Genomic DNA, 17492 nt, shown 5'->3' on the forward strand with positions numbered 1-17492 from the left:
TGGTTTTGGGGTGTCACGGGTTGGTTTGGCACCATCTTATGTTCCTAGAAGCTCACGGGGGCTGAGAGTAGCTGGTTTTGGGGGTGTCACAGCTCGATTTGGCACCACCTTACATTTCCAGCGACTCACAGGGCTGTCAGCGGCTGTTTTTGGGGGTGTCACGGGTTGCTTTAGCACCACCTTATGTTTCCAGCAGCTCACGGGGGCTGACAGCGGCTGGTTTTGGGGCGTTATGGCTTGCTTTGGGCACCATCTTATATTTCCAGAACCTGACAGGGGCTGTCCGCGGCTGTTTTTTGTGGGTCTCACGGGTTGGTTTATCACCCCCTTATATTTCCACCACCTCACGGAGGCTGTCAGCGGCTGTTTTGGGGTCACCACAGCTTGACTGTGACACCGACCGATCCCGGTGGGGGGGGTGGTTGAGGATGTGAGGCGCCCCCACCTTCCCTCCACAGCCCTCGGGGCCGCGCACGGGGCCGCGCACCGCCCCCCCCCCCCCCCCTCCACCTGTTGCCGGGCCGGCGGCGAAAGGGTGCGAGGCGGCGTGCGCGCCCCCGCCGGCAGGGGGCGGTGCGCGTGCGCGAGCCGGCGGCGCCGGGCAGCGTGGAGGGGCCTCTCCTTCCTCCCTCCCCCCCCCCCCCCACTCCTCCTCCTCCTCTTCCTCAGCCGGTGCTGGCGGCAGCGGGGGCGCGCTCGGCGCCCGCGATCCCCTCCCCGCGCCGCCACCACAGCTCGGGGAAGCGGAGCGCTGCCCGCCGCGCCCCTTCCTCCACCTCCTCCTCCTCCTCCTCCTCCTCTTCGTCGTCCGGCCCCGTCGCTGCTCCCTCCCGCCCCGGTTCCCCACCGGGCCCCCCCCCCGGTGCCAATATTCCCGAGATCAAGCGTTACGCCGCGGCGGCGGGGCCCGGGGCCGGAGGAGGAGGAGGAGGCGGAGGTGGAGGTGGAGGTGGCGGCGGTGGCAGCGGCAGCAGCAGCGGCGGGGCCGGGGGGGACCGCAGCGAGGCCGCCGCCGCCGCCATGGAAGCGCTGGGACCCGGTGAGAGCCGCGTTGAGGTGGTGGTGGGGGGGTTGGGGGGGGGGGGGCGGGTAAGGCCTGAGGGGAGGAAGAGGAGGAGGAGGAGGAAGGCCTCGGGCCCGGCCGGGCGCCACCAGCTGAGGCCTGGGGAGGGCAGCGCCGCCCGCCGGGGCCCGGTGAGGCCTCAGGAGGTGGCCGTGAGGGGCCGGGGGGGGCCCCCCCCCCGACCGGCTGCAGCCTCCCGGGGAAGTTTTGGGTTTTTTTGGGGGGGGGCTGCCCGGTGGTGAGACCTCTGAGGGGGACAGGCCCCGGCTGTCAGTGGGATACGGGCTGTATGGGGGGGGCGCAGGGCTTGGGGGGTGTCACAGGGCTTGGGGGGTGTCACAGGGCTTTGGGGACACTCTCACTACACCCAAATCCCCTAAGCCCTCCGGTCTGATTTTTGACATTTGGCCACCTAAGGTGGTGCCTCCTGAAAGCGTGCGCCTTGGATGTTATTTTTTTTTTTTAAACAAACTTTGGCTAAATGTTGGGGTTATTTCGTACGGGGTGTCTTCGTACTGGTATCTCGTTCCTTAATTATTCTTCCGTGAGCTGACTGCAAGATGTGTTTCTCAACACAAGTGGTCTGTGCGTATTGTTGATAAAGATCTTGATCAAGCTGTGGGTATAATTGAAGTGCTGTTAATTTTAGTAGAATAGGAAAGATTTATTGACAGAAAGGTGCGATTCCGGAAGAATCCAGATCCCAAAACACTTAGTGGAGGGCTTGTTTTGGTTCTGCTGTGTAGATACATGATGTAGCCTGTCCTCACTCCCAACTTCAGCAGCAGATCCTCTTTTGGCTGTGTAAAAGTACTTCCTGTCTGAAGTAACTCAGCTGGCGGCTCAGAGAACCTAAACGATAGGAGAAATTAAGAGAAACAGTGAGTATAACCCTAGGCAGGCTGACCAGGCAAAAATCCCAATAAAATAGCTGTGACTTGCAAGGAAGCCTGGCTTCAGAGGGGGAAGCAGCTTTTGACTTATTCTCTAGAATCCTTTGAGAAATAACTTCAGGAAGGCGAAGGTGTAAGCGCTGTCTACTTGCATCAAAGCTGACCTAGGTCAGCATTGCCATGCCTGCCTGCAAAACTTGTCAATAGCGAGGCAGGAAAATGGGTAAATATAGTTGTCATTTAATCTCTTGTGGGAGGTCAGTGCTTGCACTTACTTCAGGCTAATTAGCACAGGATTAATGGATCATCTCTCTCGTATCCAAATAAGCACAGCAAACTTTGATTGCCCTCGATGATTCACGCTCGTCAAGATCGCTGTAGCTTTTTTTGAGTACTAACTGTACCCTACAACCAGTTTAACTGCGGCGTTGGGAGCTCCTGGGCTGATGGCAATTACTCATGCGGGTGCAGAGCCAGCGATGTGTCGTGTGGGATGGCTGTGGCCCAAACAGCCACCGTGCTGCTGCAGCTTGACGTGTCAAGTGGGCTACGGCTGCTTACGTTCTCTAAGTGTTACTTCTGCTTAGATATTTGAGGGTTGGTATCCTCAAATCGGTAATTTTAATGTAGTAGCCATTAGATGGGTTGGAAGGCTCCTTTGATTCAGTCTTGGGTTTAGTTGAGGATTGTGTTAAGATTATTGCTGCACGCTGAAGTGTGCCCAAATATGAGCTTCATCCTCCAGCTTATACTTTTTTGTATAAACTTTTGAGCCTTTGATTTCAATAGATCCTGTCAAGTTGACACAGTCTTACAATACTGAATTTGCCCTAAGTTTTATTATTACTTTAATATTACATTCCTGTCTTGTAAAACTTTTTTCCCCTCTCGTTTGCTGCTCTAAAACAGAGGAAAGAAACATTAAATGCACTGAGCACTGGCAGATACAGACAAAACCCATGAAAATGTACTAATTCCATTTGCTTTATATGCAGTTTCAACCGAGGCTGTGACAGATTTAACAACAGCAAAACAAAAATGCTTATCCTGTTAACATGCTATCTCAGATCTTAACGCTTTGAGGAATTGAACTAAAGGTTAACTAGTGACTAGCTTACATGTGAGTACTGATTTAAGCCTCTCCTAATTTCCTCCTTGGAACTTTTTCTGAAGCTATTGCTTCTGTCCAAATAAATTACCTTCTCCACACCTGTTAGGAGTCTATACCTGTCTTTATGCTTGTTCCCTTACTCTTTTTTTTAGAAGAAAGCCTAGACCATTTGTCCTTCCTTCCTTTGTGTTGGAACCTGAAATTGGCTGGAATCATGCTCCAGGGGAAAAGCATCCCACTGTTAACAAAAGTGATGTGTTCGTGATGTAAAGGAAACGACAAAACTCTTTTAGCCTGGATTCAATATGGCAATATGTTTTAAGTTTAGTTCAGAATAAAAATTCCAATTCCCTATTTCTAGATTGCATCAATTTTCAGGTAGAAGTTGTGTTATTTCCTGAGTATGCCAAGAGTGGCAATCATGGACATCTGAGCTTCAAGCCAGTAATGGAAAGGTGTGGCTATTGATTTGTTCTAGAAATGGAGGTAGGAATGCATTTATGTTTACATTATATCAAGATGCATAGTATGTAAATGTTTGTATTCCATCTCAGGACTCTGTCAAGTTCATAAGCCGTAGCTATGAAAAATGTCACTACAATTCAGAGAAGGGGTTGTGGCATTAACCTAGATATGCTTTAGGGAGCACATTTTTCACTTGGAACTTCAGAGCTGCTGGAAGGCTGTGAGCCACTGGGAGCACCTCCACCTGCAATCCCAGGAAGCTACTGAAGATTTTCTGCCCTGCCAGAAAGGCTTTCCAGCTAAATACACCCGAAAGGATGCTGCACTGAGTGCTCAGTTATTTTTCTTACATATTTCTTTGACTTCCGTAGGGCCTCCGGCAAGCCTTTTCCAGCCACCCCGTCGCCCAGGCCTGGGAACTGTTGGGAAACCCATCCGCCTCCTAGCCAACCACTTCCAGGTCCAGATCCCCAAGATTGACGTTTATCACTATGATGTAGATATCAAACCAGAAAAACGGCCCCGAAGAGTGAACAGGTATGAGTTGCTTAACACTACTAATACTTTAATATACATATATATATTTTGAAAGTGTTTATGCTTCAGTTTAGGAGAACTGTACGTCCTAAACGTTAATCAGCTACAGAACAGCTTGTGTTTGTATCGTGGTTAGCAGTTGTTCTATTGTTCAGCGAGCTGTAATATAATATTCTTTTTAATTTTATTAGATATTTTGCAAGTGGGTAGTAACATAGAAGGCTTTAGGAAAATCACTCGGCTTTGAACTACAGCTCTTTTTATTTTCTAGTTTGCAAGTGAACATGGTTGATAGTTGTTCCAGTCTATTATACAAAGATGTCAGTTAGCTGAGGGGAAGGGATTCTCTTTGCAGTGTTTTAGGTGTTCAGATGTGGATGTTCAGTCAATAGAATCAAGCTGCAGAGCACCTCAGCTCACACAAGGTAGATGCTTTTATTTGCTCCTGTGCTCAAACAGTTATTCGGATTCCACTGGCAATATTGAGCGTATTTCTGCTGATAGTAATGAGAGTTTGGACACCTACCATGCCTGTAGACACCTTTATATTGAAAATTAAGTGTCTTAATCTGGAGGTGACTTTTGCTCTTGGGTTCTGCTGATGACTTGGGTATGTTCTAGTGTGCTGTTGTTTCTCCTATTTAAGAAAATATAAAAAAGGAATTTTAAACTGCTTAGGATCATTGCTGGGTTTTTCTGTTCTCCATAACTTGATGCCTTCCTCTGTAGAGAGGTGGTGGACACCATGGTGAGACACTTCAAGATGCAAATATTTGGTGATCGGCAGCCTGGCTACGATGGGAAGCGGAACATGTACACTGCACACCCCTTACCGATTGGCCGTGACAGAGTAAGTGCTGCTACAAGCAGCTCTAAGTTTCTGTAGAAAACTGTTAGTGTCATTTGAAAAGTGTTTTTATTGACCAAAACCTAAGATATTATCACATGTATTAGTATAGTCTTGGGAATTACAGGCAGTGCCAGTAATTTAGGTGCTTTTAGGTGCCTAACTGAAGTTTATCATCTTTGGGTTTCTAGAGGTCAACTCTTCACTCGGTGCACTTGTCAGTGATGCTCTGAACAACCCATTGTGCTCTTTCAGCTGCAAATAGAATTTTTTTATTTTTTTTTTTTACCCTGATGCAAATTTCCATTTTCTCTGTTCTAACCCCAGTTCCCTTGTTAAACGTTACAGTAGTTGTTAGATGACAAATGGCTGTTTTGGTGTGGCTGCGCTGTTGAACTATGTGCTCCTGTTCATAAGAACTGTGCTACAAGGACTGTGAACAACTAAATCAGCTGCACTGGCCTTTGTAGTACCGGGCCATGTTCACAACACCCTGGCTCTGACAGATCGAGATCTGTATCAACCAGTCCTGATGCAAAACTTAAATAACCCCCATCTACTCTTCTCCCCAGGGATCTGGTTATTGCTGATACAGTGCCATGAGGAATACGTAGGATGAGTTCCCATTTACCCTTTGGCTGGGTGTGTGAGAATAATTTCAAGTTCTATGTTAGAACTCAGAGATTTATGTATCCCGGTGATTCTTCTTTTTGACCAGAAATAGTTTTTTCTTGCCTTCCTGTTAAGGACACGAGACATTTTGCTATTAACTGGTTGACACTTTAAAAACAAAAAAAAACTCACAGTTCTCAGAGTTTTGATGTCACCATACTCACCATACTAATTATCACTTACAATCTAGACTTCAAGATACCGCAGTAACTGCACTGAGGTTTCTTCAGATGAATGAATTATGAGCTTTACAAATTGTAAGGAAACTGATTGTAATAGTCTAAGCAAATTACACAAACCAATCAGCAAAAGTAAAGAATCAAAGGATACTTAAGAGAAACAAGTAATCTTGCATAGTGTCATGTTAGCCTGCAGTCCTTAACAAAAGCTTTTGCTTAATTTTACATGTAAGGTGGATATGGAGGTGACGCTTCCAGGGGAGGGGAAGGACCAGACTTTTAAAGTATCCATTCAGTGGGTATCAGTCGTCAGCCTTCAGTTGCTGCTGGAAGCTCTGGCAGGGCACTTGAATGAAGTTCCAGAAGATTCTGTACAGGCACTTGATGTAATCACACGGCACCTTCCCTCCATGAGGTGAGTACTTCCAGTGTCTTCCTAACTGGCTCAATCTTGCATCTGTCTTGTGTTTGTATTATTTACTGCTTGCTGCTGTTCTACTGCTATTACACCTTCCTCCTGCAGAAGGGTTGAGGGATGCTGTTGTGTAATTCAATGCCTGCATTACAAATTTGCACTAGAATAGGGAAATTTGATCTCAACTCAGGACTTGTATCTGCTGGTCATGTTTCCAACTGGAATTTGCTGCAGCCTTTCCAACTGCTCTGCTGGTAAAGGTTTTGTATGCTTGCCATGAGTTTGTTCTAACAGTTACACTGTACTATAGAAGTGCATTTTAAACATATGACTTTAAAAAGGTCCATCAGAAAGCAATGATGAGATTTATCAATTTTCTTACGTTTTTTTCAGGTATACTCCTGTGGGTCGCTCCTTTTTCTCCCCCCCTGAAGGCTATTACCACCCTCTGGGTGGTGGCAGGGAGGTCTGGTTTGGTTTCCACCAGTCCGTCAGGCCTGCCATGTGGAACATGATGCTCAACATTGATGGTATGTAGGAAATTCTGTCTCACTAATGTAACAGAGTCTTTGCTGCTTCTAAACTAATATTTCTTTAATTTATTTTTTAATTCTTAGTGTCAGCAACTGCTTTCTATCGTGCCCAGCCTATCATCGAGTTCATGTGTGAGGTCTTGGACATTCAGAACATCAATGAACAAACCAAGCCTCTGACGGACTCCCAGCGTGTCAAGTTTACCAAAGAAATCAGAGGTAAAGGCTTGTTCTAAAGCATCACTGCATCAGAAATCTGTAACCTTGTCAGTACTATGTTGTAATTAAAATTTGCGAAAGGCAGTTGGGAAGTTGGTCTGTTCCTTTTTGCTGTTTTCTTTCTCAAAGGCGCCTCTTATGTCTGATTTTATTTAGGTGACTTATTTTGGTTTTCAGGTCTAAAAGTAGAGGTTACTCACTGCGGCCAGATGAAGAGAAAATACCGAGTTTGCAATGTTACTCGACGACCAGCCAGTCATCAGACGTATGTATAGCAGCACTTGTTGACAATTTTTAAGATCTTGGACCATTTAGGTATAGTATTTATGTTAGAAAAGCCGATTCCAGAGGTAAAGCAACTATGTGGTTTTGAAAGAGTGTTCACTCTTAGCAGACCAGAGGAATAATGTGGGTTTTGACAATTGCTTTATTTACTTCAACACAACAAAATTAAAGCTGTATCCCGACTTCTTAATATAGGTATCAAAGGTGGTAATTGTTAAAACAGCTTTGATAAATTCAGTATATTGTCTATAAAATCTTCTTACAAACAAGAGATCCAGTAGCTAAGGAAAATAAATGTTTTAAGCATTGCTACTCTGAAATAGATTTTCCACATTGCTTTTTCCTTTTTATATAAAAAATAAAAATAAAAAAGCCTAACCAGAACAAATGTCCTTTATAGGTTTCCTCTGCAGCTGGAAAATGGGCAGGCTATGGAGTGTACAGTAGCTCAATATTTTAAGCAGAAGTACAGTCTGCAGCTAAAATATCCTCATCTTCCCTGTCTCCAAGTAGGACAGGAACAGAAACACACATATTTGCCACTTGAGGTAAGAATCTAACTTTCTCTTGCACCGTGGTATATCCTTTGTTAAACGGTGTCATGCCACTTCTCACTGTTCCTGTGTAGGTGTGTAACATAGTGGCCGGCCAGAGATGTATCAAGAAGCTAACGGACAATCAGACATCAACTATGATAAAAGCAACTGCGAGATCTGCACCAGACCGACAGGAAGAAATCAGCAGACTAGTGAGCATTTTTTCAGCTAAACAATCTGCATTTGTCACTTCCAGAAGGCTCTTCCAGAAGAGCATATGTCATGATAACCAGAATAACCCCAAACTGTGGAAGTTCAAAAATCTGACTTTAAAACAAATACTTTTAAACCTATTAATTGCAAAGAGCACAGAGTCACCCGAAGCATTGGGTGTAGTTACATAAGTTCTTTCCTTGTCACCAGGTAAAAAGTAACAGCATGGTTGGTGGACCTGATCCGTACCTGAAGGAGTTTGGTATTGTTGTCCATAATGAAATGACAGAGTTGACAGGCAGAGTTTTGCCAGCACCAATGTTGCAATATGGAGGCAGGGTGAGTTTTCTGTGTCTGGTAATATCATCTTGTTCTGGGGTTATTTAAATCCATGGTGTTCCATATATCTTCTCAGAAAGCATGCTGTTGTTTGAGCACTGGTTGGCTGTAGTCAAAACCAGGCAGAGTTTTTTATTTGTAATTTGCCTTTGTTTTTGACCTAGAACAAGACTGTGGCCACACCAAACCAAGGCGTGTGGGACATGAGAGGGAAACAGTTCTATGCTGGCATTGAGATTAAAGTTTGGGCTGTCGCCTGTTTTGCTCCTCAAAAACAATGCAGGGAAGACTTACTAAAGTAAGTATTTTTAATATTTATTAATAGTACCCGTTTCAGGGATTATTTTCTTCTTATCTCTGAACAGTGGAATGCAGTATAAGCTGACTAATGCATCTAATAGTAAAAAGAGGAAACCGCAGTTCCGTGACTTAAATATTTGCACCTTGGGAGGAGACTACAACAAAGCTCATAACCTAATTGGCTGGCTAGGAAAAGTATCAATTCCCTTACCACTGAGGCTCTGTTTCCTGCTGTGGAGACTGCAATCAGCTTGTACTCTGATGGTTTTTTACAAATAATTGATGGTCTTTTATTCCAAAACCTAAACTTTTATTTTTTTAACCTTTACTGCCTCCCAGACAACATGCACCACTCCCTCTTTCCGTCCCCGCTCCCTCCTTCGGATTACTTTGCAGAGTCCTAATATCAGGTGCTGTTTAAACCACTGAAACATGCAGTAAAAATCATGGTTGCAGCAAAATTCACTGGATGATAGAAATTTACCAGCACATCAATGTTAGTTTGGGAATCTACCTCAGAGTATTCAACTTAAATGTATGTTTGTTTTCCCAAGGCTTCTGCAATTCCTGGAACAGAGGCTTATGAAACTTTTCCTCATACAAGATTAAAATCATATCAGTGAATTTCTTACCGTGATATAATAGCTTAATGGAACAGTGTAGCGTCAAGTTGGTGGTGTTGTGAAATAGCTGAAACAGCTTAGATCTTTTTGATAGAATTAACAGGAAAGTGAAAAGGTGAGGTTGTTTCCATTTATATTTCATTTACAGGAGCTTCACTGACCAGCTGCGCAAGATCTCCAAGGATGCAGGGATGCCAATCCAAGGCCAGCCCTGCTTCTGCAAATACGCCCAGGGTGCAGACAGCGTGGAGCCCATGTTTAAACACTTAAAACTGACTTACGTTGGTCTGCAGCTGATCGTGGTGATTCTACCTGGAAAAACACCTGTGTATGGTATGGAGAAGAGGCTGTAAAACGTTAAGTAGTTGTACAGCAACTGGGCATCTCACTATGCTCTTCGTTGGTAGAAAGGAAACAGAGTAGGCAGTGTCTTCAGTTTAAGAGGTGGTTTGGGGTCATTTTTGTTGCTTTTTTGTTGCTTTTTTTTAAAAAAAAAAAGTTTGGTTTGTCAGGTCTCATTGGAGAACTTTTGCATCCCAAAGAGCAGGCTGAGCCTTTGTCAGTGAACCTTTAAGGATTCGAATTAGCATAGCATTTGAGAAAAATAAGAGAAAGCAGATGGAATTAATGACTGTTCAGGTAATTGGAACCACTGTCTTACTTTTCTGTCACAGCTGAAGTAAAGCGGGTTGGTGACACACTTCTTGGCATGGCCACTCAGTGTGTTCAGGTGAAGAATGTGGTGAAAACGTCCCCGCAAACACTGTCCAACCTGTGTCTGAAAATAAACGCAAAGCTTGGAGGAATCAACAATGTGCTTGTACCTCATCAAAGGTAAGGTTAAATCTAAAGTTCTCCTTCAAGTCTGGATTGTCAAGCAAAATGGTGTTATTTTGTTTTGCTAGTTTAAATTGTACCTTTCAAAATATGAAGTATGTTAGAAATAGCCACAGACTAAAGAAGACAGAGGAGGGTGCTTATGTGATTAGAACCTGCCTTGTAAGCCGTGTGCTGAGGTATCTCTTTAGTGTTAGAGGAGTCCAGCAGTGTGTGTGAGAAAACAAGCTCATGAAAGTGTTTTTTAAGTTTGTCTCTTTTTTGGTCCTTTTCCTACCTTTGGGTTCAGTCTGTCTACCTTTTTACTTTTGCCATGTCCTTAAGCATACTGTATTTCCTTCTGAACTGAAAGAAAAGGAGTGAGGCAGAGTGACTTGTGATAAATGCTTGTAAGTTTCTCTGCCCTTGGTTCTTTTCTGCTTTCTGCTCTGTCTGGACTATAAGAGCTGGAGGTAGAGATCTTTTGTCTTTAAAGATTCTGGCATGGTTTTAGTGCTCTTGAATGGTTTGAATATACTTTCCTTAGCTGTTTTTTTTTTTTTTTTCTCCTACCCTCCTTCCTCATCCCACTTCTGTGCATCATTATTTAATACACCTTAACCTTATTAAACAGACCCTCAGTGTTCCAGCAGCCAGTGATCTTCTTGGGAGCAGATGTCACCCACCCTCCTGCCGGGGATGGAAAGAAGCCTTCTATTGCTGCTGTGGTAGGCAGCATGGACGGCCACCCCAGCCGTTACTGTGCTACAGTGCGTGTGCAGACCTCCCGGCAGGAGACCTCGCAGGAATTGCTGTACAGTCAGGAGGTGATACAGGACCTGACTAACATGGTGCGAGAACTGTTGATCCAGTTTTACAAATCCACTCGGTTCAAGCCCACACGGATCATTTACTACAGAGGGGGAGTATCAGAAGGGCAGATGAAACAGGTACCGTCTGATGATCTCTTGTTGCTTGTGAAAAGGGATTGGCACTTATTTCCAACTAAATGTGGATTGCATTTGTTTAAGGGGACAATTTGCAGTTTCAATGAGTTTTTCTGGGCAGACACAAGGTGCAGTTATCCTGTCTGATTGTGCTCCTCAGGAAGTGACACTTAATGCCTGGAGAGAATAATATTGCATGCACTGAGTTCTGCACCTAATAATTAAATCTTCTACTTCTAGGTAGCATGGCCAGAGCTCATAGCTATCCGGAAGGCCTGTATTAGTTTGGAAGAAGACTATAGACCAGGAATAACCTACATTGTTGTGCAGAAAAGGCATCACACCAGACTGTTCTGTGCTGACAAAACTGAAAGGGCAAGTAACGTTGGGTACTTAAGCAAGGAGGCAATGGGAATGTAGCTGGTTTGGATAAAAGGGGTGGATTCCATCTCACCCATTGAAACTAACTAATCTATACAAACAGGAGGAGTTCTGTGATGGAACAGGCTCTCTGTAAGACCAAAATAGCCAGTTCCTCCCCCCCCCTTTTTTTTTTTTTTTTTATTGCTCTACATCAGGCAGTCGGATGGAACAGCTTGTTCCCAGCCCCTTTTGGAATGAGCATACTCTGTATCGCTGGATTTGTGTATCTGGAGCTGTAACCTCATTTTTTTTTTATAGTTGGAGATTCTCAGCACATGCTAGTTGTTCAGTTAGTCGCCTGTTCTGTTCATAGGCATCAATAATATTTGCCTATGTCACAAATCCACAGGCCAATGAAGGAACCTGTTTTAGATAGTTCTTGATCACAGGTTTGCTAGAAATAAACATCTCGGGTGTGATTGCAAACAAGGGCGTGAAATCTATTTCAGAAAGCCTGCCTTTTTTCCATATTCTGAATTACTTACATAGGCTTTATCCCACTCTGCAATTTTAATGGTGCTGGCAGGAACTTTATTTTTCTCTGATTATGCACCAACTAGAGTTGGTGAAATTTCTAACCATGAACTCGCAGAAAACACTTTCATTCCTCCTATGTAAATTACCTTATTTTTTTCCCATTTTCGAGCAGTAAATTCTCAAGCAACTTTAAGTAGAGCCTATCTAAGGAGGTATTTTTGGGTCACTTCTAAAGAAAAACAAACACGGGCTAATAATAAACTTTCCACATCAGGTGGGTAAGAGTGGCAACGTACCAGCAGGCACTACTGTGGACAGCACGATCACGCATCCTTCTGAATTTGACTTTTACCTCTGTAGCCACGCAGGAATTCAGGTAACATTTCAGCTCTGCTGCACTCAGACTGTGGGACTAAATCCTTATTGTTGTCCTGATGAGTAATGTTGCTTCTATTTATAGTTTGGCAGACTTTAGAGTTAGTTGCATAAGTTCAGTGCCTGTTTGGCGCTCACTCTTCAGCGTACTGATAGAAGGTACAGCCTGCAGTACCACCTCTGGTTTTGTTGATGCTGTCCAGCTGAATGCTCCTCTGTTCTCCGCAGGGAACCAGCCGGCCCTCCCACTATCAGGTCTTGTGGGATGACAACTGTTTTACTGCAGACGAGCTACAGCTGCTGACCTACCAGCTGTGTCACACGTATGTGCGCTGTACACGATCAGTCTCTATCCCAGCTCCTGCATACTACGCCAGGCTGGTAGCGTTTAGGGCCAGATACCATCTTGTGGACAAGGATCACGACAGGTAAGGAACTGTACCTCGCTGTCTTGGTAGCCAGGTAATGAACTGGAGCTCTGGGCTTGTTGGCCCAATTGTTCATGGCTCTCTGTCTGCCTTTTTACAGCGCTGAAGGCAGCCACGTGTCGGGACAGAGCAATGGCCGTGATCCTCAGGCTCTGGCAAAGGCAGTGCAGATCCACCATGACACTCAACACACAATGTATTTTGCTTGAGAGCATCTGGGAAGATGTGGCAAAACCAACAACTCGTGCAGTCCTGAAATGTTGTCAATGCCTACTGCTATAGCTAGGGCCCGGTTTATTTCAGACTGCCCACTACCAGCAGCTCTGAACAGTCGCACTGAATCTGTACTTCACAGCAATGTCTGATGCACCAACACAATTGAGCCATTCGTTTCATTATTTTGTGTAATAGGAATTCATAGACTGTCTTTTCTGATGCATTGGACTGAATTTTTACCTCAAAGCGCAAAAGGCCGATCATCCTGAAATTTTTAAAGGACTTGGCATGAAAGGTTTCTATTGAATATTTTGCTAGCTACGGTTTTTAAGTTATCTTCTCATCCCATTAGTTTATCATGACGACTGATCCCCCGTCTTCATGCACTGCTTAGTGAGTATGCATATTATGGCAAAATGTTTTACTCCAGTTAAATGTAATTGTTCTATTGTGTGGGGCCATAGATTTTTTAATGGAGATTTTAGACTTCACTACTGTAAATGCCTTTTGACAAACATAACTTTCACAGGTATTGCAGTTTTTTGTCGGTTTTACTAATTATCTTTTTAATCTCTGCAGACTTGGGCTGCAAAGCAATTGCACTATACGGCGAGTTCAAATATAGGTGGTTCTTGTTCTGTGAATGTGTAACATAACCAGATAGTGATGCCTGTCAGTAGGTTTTAATTATAATGGTTACAAATAATACTGCCATGGTATCATAGGAAATACCGAACCATCATTCTCCCCCTCTAAAAAATGATTAAAAAAAAAATACAAAAAAAATACAAAAAAAAATTAGCTTTTAGGTATTTTGCAAACTTTTACAAAAGTGCCCACTTTATGCTGCTGTGTGGTTTGATAAATCTAAGTGATTTTAAAACTTTTTTCTCATAGAAGGGTTAACTTTGGCAATAAATATTTGTTTTTTAAGCCCCCCTAACAGTGTAATTTTCTAGCTGAGGGTTGTGCATGAGTTTAACCAACATTCTCGTGTCGTTTTCTGAACACACAATTTGGCAGTTTCTGAAACTAATTAGAAAAGACGCACTTCCATGCTTTTTTTAAGAATTATTTTTAACTGTTTTATATTCACTGTTGGTGTCCTGTCTACAACTTTTTTTATAAGCTTGGAAACTGGGTGTTACATGTAGGAAAGGCTTGCCAATCTGTACAGTCTAAATGTATTGTGTGACAGGCAACCTGAGGACTTGTACCAGCATTTTAAACTTTTTCCCTGGGAATCTAGGTTGCACACACAACTGCATTCAACAGCATGTTTAACCCATGTAAGTCTAATATCCTGATTCTGTCCCAGCCTATAGAAATTAAGGTTTTTTAATCTGCTTGGCTTTTTTCAGCTGCAATGTGTAATAAAGAAGAGGGGCTTGGTTTCACTCGCGGAATCCACAACCATAGTACGTGAAGAGTAGATTCCTCTTAGTGTTAACGTGAGTTAGCGCAGATTAAAAGCTTATTCCTAAACTGAGTAGAACTAACACCACTACTTTGATAACAGAAGCTTGCGAAGTCCAACGATTGCACTGTGGTCTCTGATACTCGTGTGGGGTTTGCTGCTAAGTTGTCTGCTGTTCCAAAGCGTAGGAACCAGCCCCCTCAAAATTTCAGCAATAGGAAATGCTGTTTCCTTCAGTCTTTAAGCTTGTAAATAAATTAAAGTTTACATTTCTAAATGCTGTTTTTTTCAGTTGTACCAGAGTACACTGAAGTTAGTCTTCAAACAGTTTTATAACCTCCTTTCAGATAGGATGTCTCATTAAATTAAGTTTAAACTTCTTTCTTTTCTGTTCTAAATGGGACTGAAGCAAGCTCTGCTCCTGGCACGTATAGTGGATGAGTTTAGATTGAAAAAAGATTCCTTTTATTTGTTTTATTTTTATTTTTAAAGAATACCTCACTTGTGTAATAAAATCAGGACATGTGGGTGGGAGACTGACCGCTGCTTCAGCTAGATGGCTGCTTTCTCAGTACTCGTTCAGGGAGAATACAAAAACCCCTTTTTAGAATGAACTCTGACTGACCCAACACACATGGAGAACTTTGGCACCTTGAAAAGAAACTGAGCACCCTTTTTTAAGTTATAGGATCAAAGATCACTGTTTGAGTTTGTGCACTAGGCAAGAATGTGACTGGTTTAATCAAGGGTGCATAACAAGTACTTCGTTTTATCACCAGTTAGTTAGTTGTCCAGTGCCAAGCACTCCTAGTTCAGATTGAGTGAAGTGAGAGCCTCTCTTTTGTTTGCCTGTGACTGGACTGAATATTTAACCTCAGACTACGTGGATTGTTAGATCTCAGCTAGCCCTGGGAAGCATGGCGAGAACCCTAACTCAATCCTGTGTTAGAACACCGTTGTTTAAAAAATAATAGTATAAAAAAAAACTGCTAATTTTGCAGTGCTGTCACTTTGAGTGTTTAAATTCAGGACTGTTGCTTGGTGGTAAATGCAAGATCAAAGTTTTGGCAATAGTGGCCTCTGAGGGTCTACGAGCTGAGTCTGGAGGTTGGGCTTGACGATCTGAATTAACCCCTTGGGACTGACTGAATCGTTATGCATGTGTCAATCAATGGGAAGATGTGCATTCTGTAGCTGTAGTTCTTAGGGTGTTTTTGTTTTGTTCTGTTTTTTTTTTTTCTTTTCTTTTTTTTTTATATAAATAAAGCCTGTTGGCCACTGTTTAGCTATGTGGTGTGAAAGATTTTAAATGTAGCAAAGTTTAAAGAGTTGGGGAAGGGGGTGGTTGACACTTTAAAAAATAAAATAAAAATAAAAAGGGGTGGGGGGGAGGCGGGTGGGCAGAAACCCCATTTTCAAACCAGTTCTGCTTGCTTTGTGAACAGCTGAATTCTGAACAAGCTCTGGCAATCACTAGTTAGCCTGTCTCAAACATTTGAACAGCCTGGCTTATTTATTCTTGTTGTAAGTACCACAGTTTAGTGTAGTGCCTGTAGCTGCATCCAAAGGGCATAAGAGGTTGTGATATACAGGCAAATTTGCTTCATGCAGTACGTCTCTTGCTCCAGACACAAGTGTCAGAGTTATTTAACCTATATCAACAGCTTTGCTCTTCAAATGGGTAAAGGCACATTTGTTCAGATACGGTGTTTAACGAAACCTACCCCCCAAACTACCTTTGTGGATGTGCTGTAGGATTTTTCTTGCTCAATAGCAAGGGAGTAACTCTGCTTTCATTTTAAGAAGGCAGGGTTTGGAGGGCATTGTATCAATACTGTTTCAACTACAAGGTTTTTTCCTTGTGCATTTGAGGAAAGATCTTGTAATATCACTTACAGATTTTCTTATACCTTGCTATTGACATTTTCATATTTCTATGTCTAGAGGCTGAAACTTCAATGTAAAATGTTTGCATTTGTTCATTTTGACTTACGATGTAACTTTTGTTTCTATATTGTTAGACTTGTAATGTTTAAAATTGTATTTTATTAAATTTGGACTGGATGTATGTCTATAGCAATACGAGGTACTCTTTCTAAACTGTTCTGGGTGGGTTAGCAGCCCCATGTTGCGATAAGATGCTGGTTGTGTACAATTTGCAATGTATTTTTTTTTTAGCCTGCAGGGATATTTTGTGTTCATGTGTCCAAAAATAATAATAATAAAAAAGGCATTCTTGTGCCAAATGTCGTTTTTCCTTGTTGATGTCTAATAAATGCAATGTACAGAGTGAGCAACCAATACTGCTGCCTGTAAACAAATGTCTTAAATTATTTAACTTTGAATTAAAAGTTGTACGTGTTAATTTATATCCCACCTGTGGACCTTGTTACCACAAGATAATTTCTTATGTGCGAGGGTTTAGAAAGTGATAGAAGTCTACAATGGGTAACAGCTCTAGTGACACTAAAAGAAGGATTTTAATTACCTGTTTTTAGAGTCTGTGCTAAGCATAGAGAGATGTTCAGAATGGATGTATTTTTTTAAAACGTTCTCAGAAATAACATAGCAACATCTAGAGGAAATGCAGTGTCAACAGACTCTGTATCTAGCCGGAGAAGTGATGCTACAGTAGAGAGTCCCAAATTAATAAACGAAAGAGCTGTTTGCTTATTCATCTTTTCTATTTCAGGTGAGGGTTTGTTGTTTCCTCAGAAAACTGTACTTCGCTAAAAATATTACGGTAAGGACAAAAAAAGCTTTTGGACGAGGACAAAACATGACAGCTATAAATGAACTGGGGACACATGATTGCTTAAAATAACCTTCATCTTCGGCAAATCAGTACATCCGCTTTCCTTTTTCTTTTTTTTCTTAATTTTTGCAGTGGAAATCTGTTGGGTTTGGGAACTGAGATTGTTCGCCTGCAGGCAAGCCTAAGCTCAAAAGCAGAGGCTAACTTTACCCTAGTGCCTTTCCAAAATGATTCAAAGGTAAAGATCACTTGGATCAAATCCTAGGAAACCTAGGGCTGATGAAGTTCAGAGCTACAACATGCTTTTAAGTAAACATATGCTTTAACTTGGAAGGAAATATGTCATGGAAATTCCCAACAGACTCGAGAAAGAATTAAAAGGCTGAACAGACATTTGGTAGTAGAATT

At 42.8% G+C, this 17492-nt stretch overlaps 1 protein-coding gene across 2 annotated transcripts; it reads left to right on the forward strand.

The window, feature by feature from the left end:
* The first annotated feature begins 752 nt into the window (after positions 1 to 752).
* On the forward strand, positions 753 to 15582 carry AGO4 (argonaute RISC component 4). Of its 2 annotated transcripts, XM_084300742.1 has the most exons (18): positions 753 to 1039; positions 3904 to 4069; positions 4799 to 4919; positions 6001 to 6182; positions 6576 to 6712; positions 6800 to 6934; positions 7112 to 7199; positions 7620 to 7767; positions 7848 to 7967; positions 8179 to 8307; positions 8472 to 8605; positions 9379 to 9563; positions 9905 to 10064; positions 10681 to 10996; positions 11234 to 11368; positions 12168 to 12269; positions 12497 to 12696; positions 12797 to 15582. In XM_084300742.1, exons 1-18 carry the CDS (start codon positions 1021 to 1023, stop codon positions 12903 to 12905), a joined length of 2586 nt encoding a protein of 861 aa, XP_084156868.1. In that variant the 5' UTR covers positions 753 to 1020; the 3' UTR covers positions 12906 to 15582. The 2 variants fall into 2 exon arrangements, with proteins under 2 accessions (XP_084156868.1, XP_084156869.1); XM_084300743.1 differs by lacking the exons at positions 753 to 1039; positions 3904 to 4069 and adding an exon at positions 5489 to 5558 and having other exon boundaries at positions 4883 to 4919.
* The last annotated feature ends 1910 nt before the right edge of the window (positions 15583 to 17492 follow it).

This window comes from Netta rufina (genome assembly GCF_964035555.1).
Source record: "Netta rufina genome assembly, chromosome: 23".
Taxonomy (NCBI): Eukaryota; Metazoa; Chordata; class Aves; order Anseriformes; family Anatidae; genus Netta; species Netta rufina.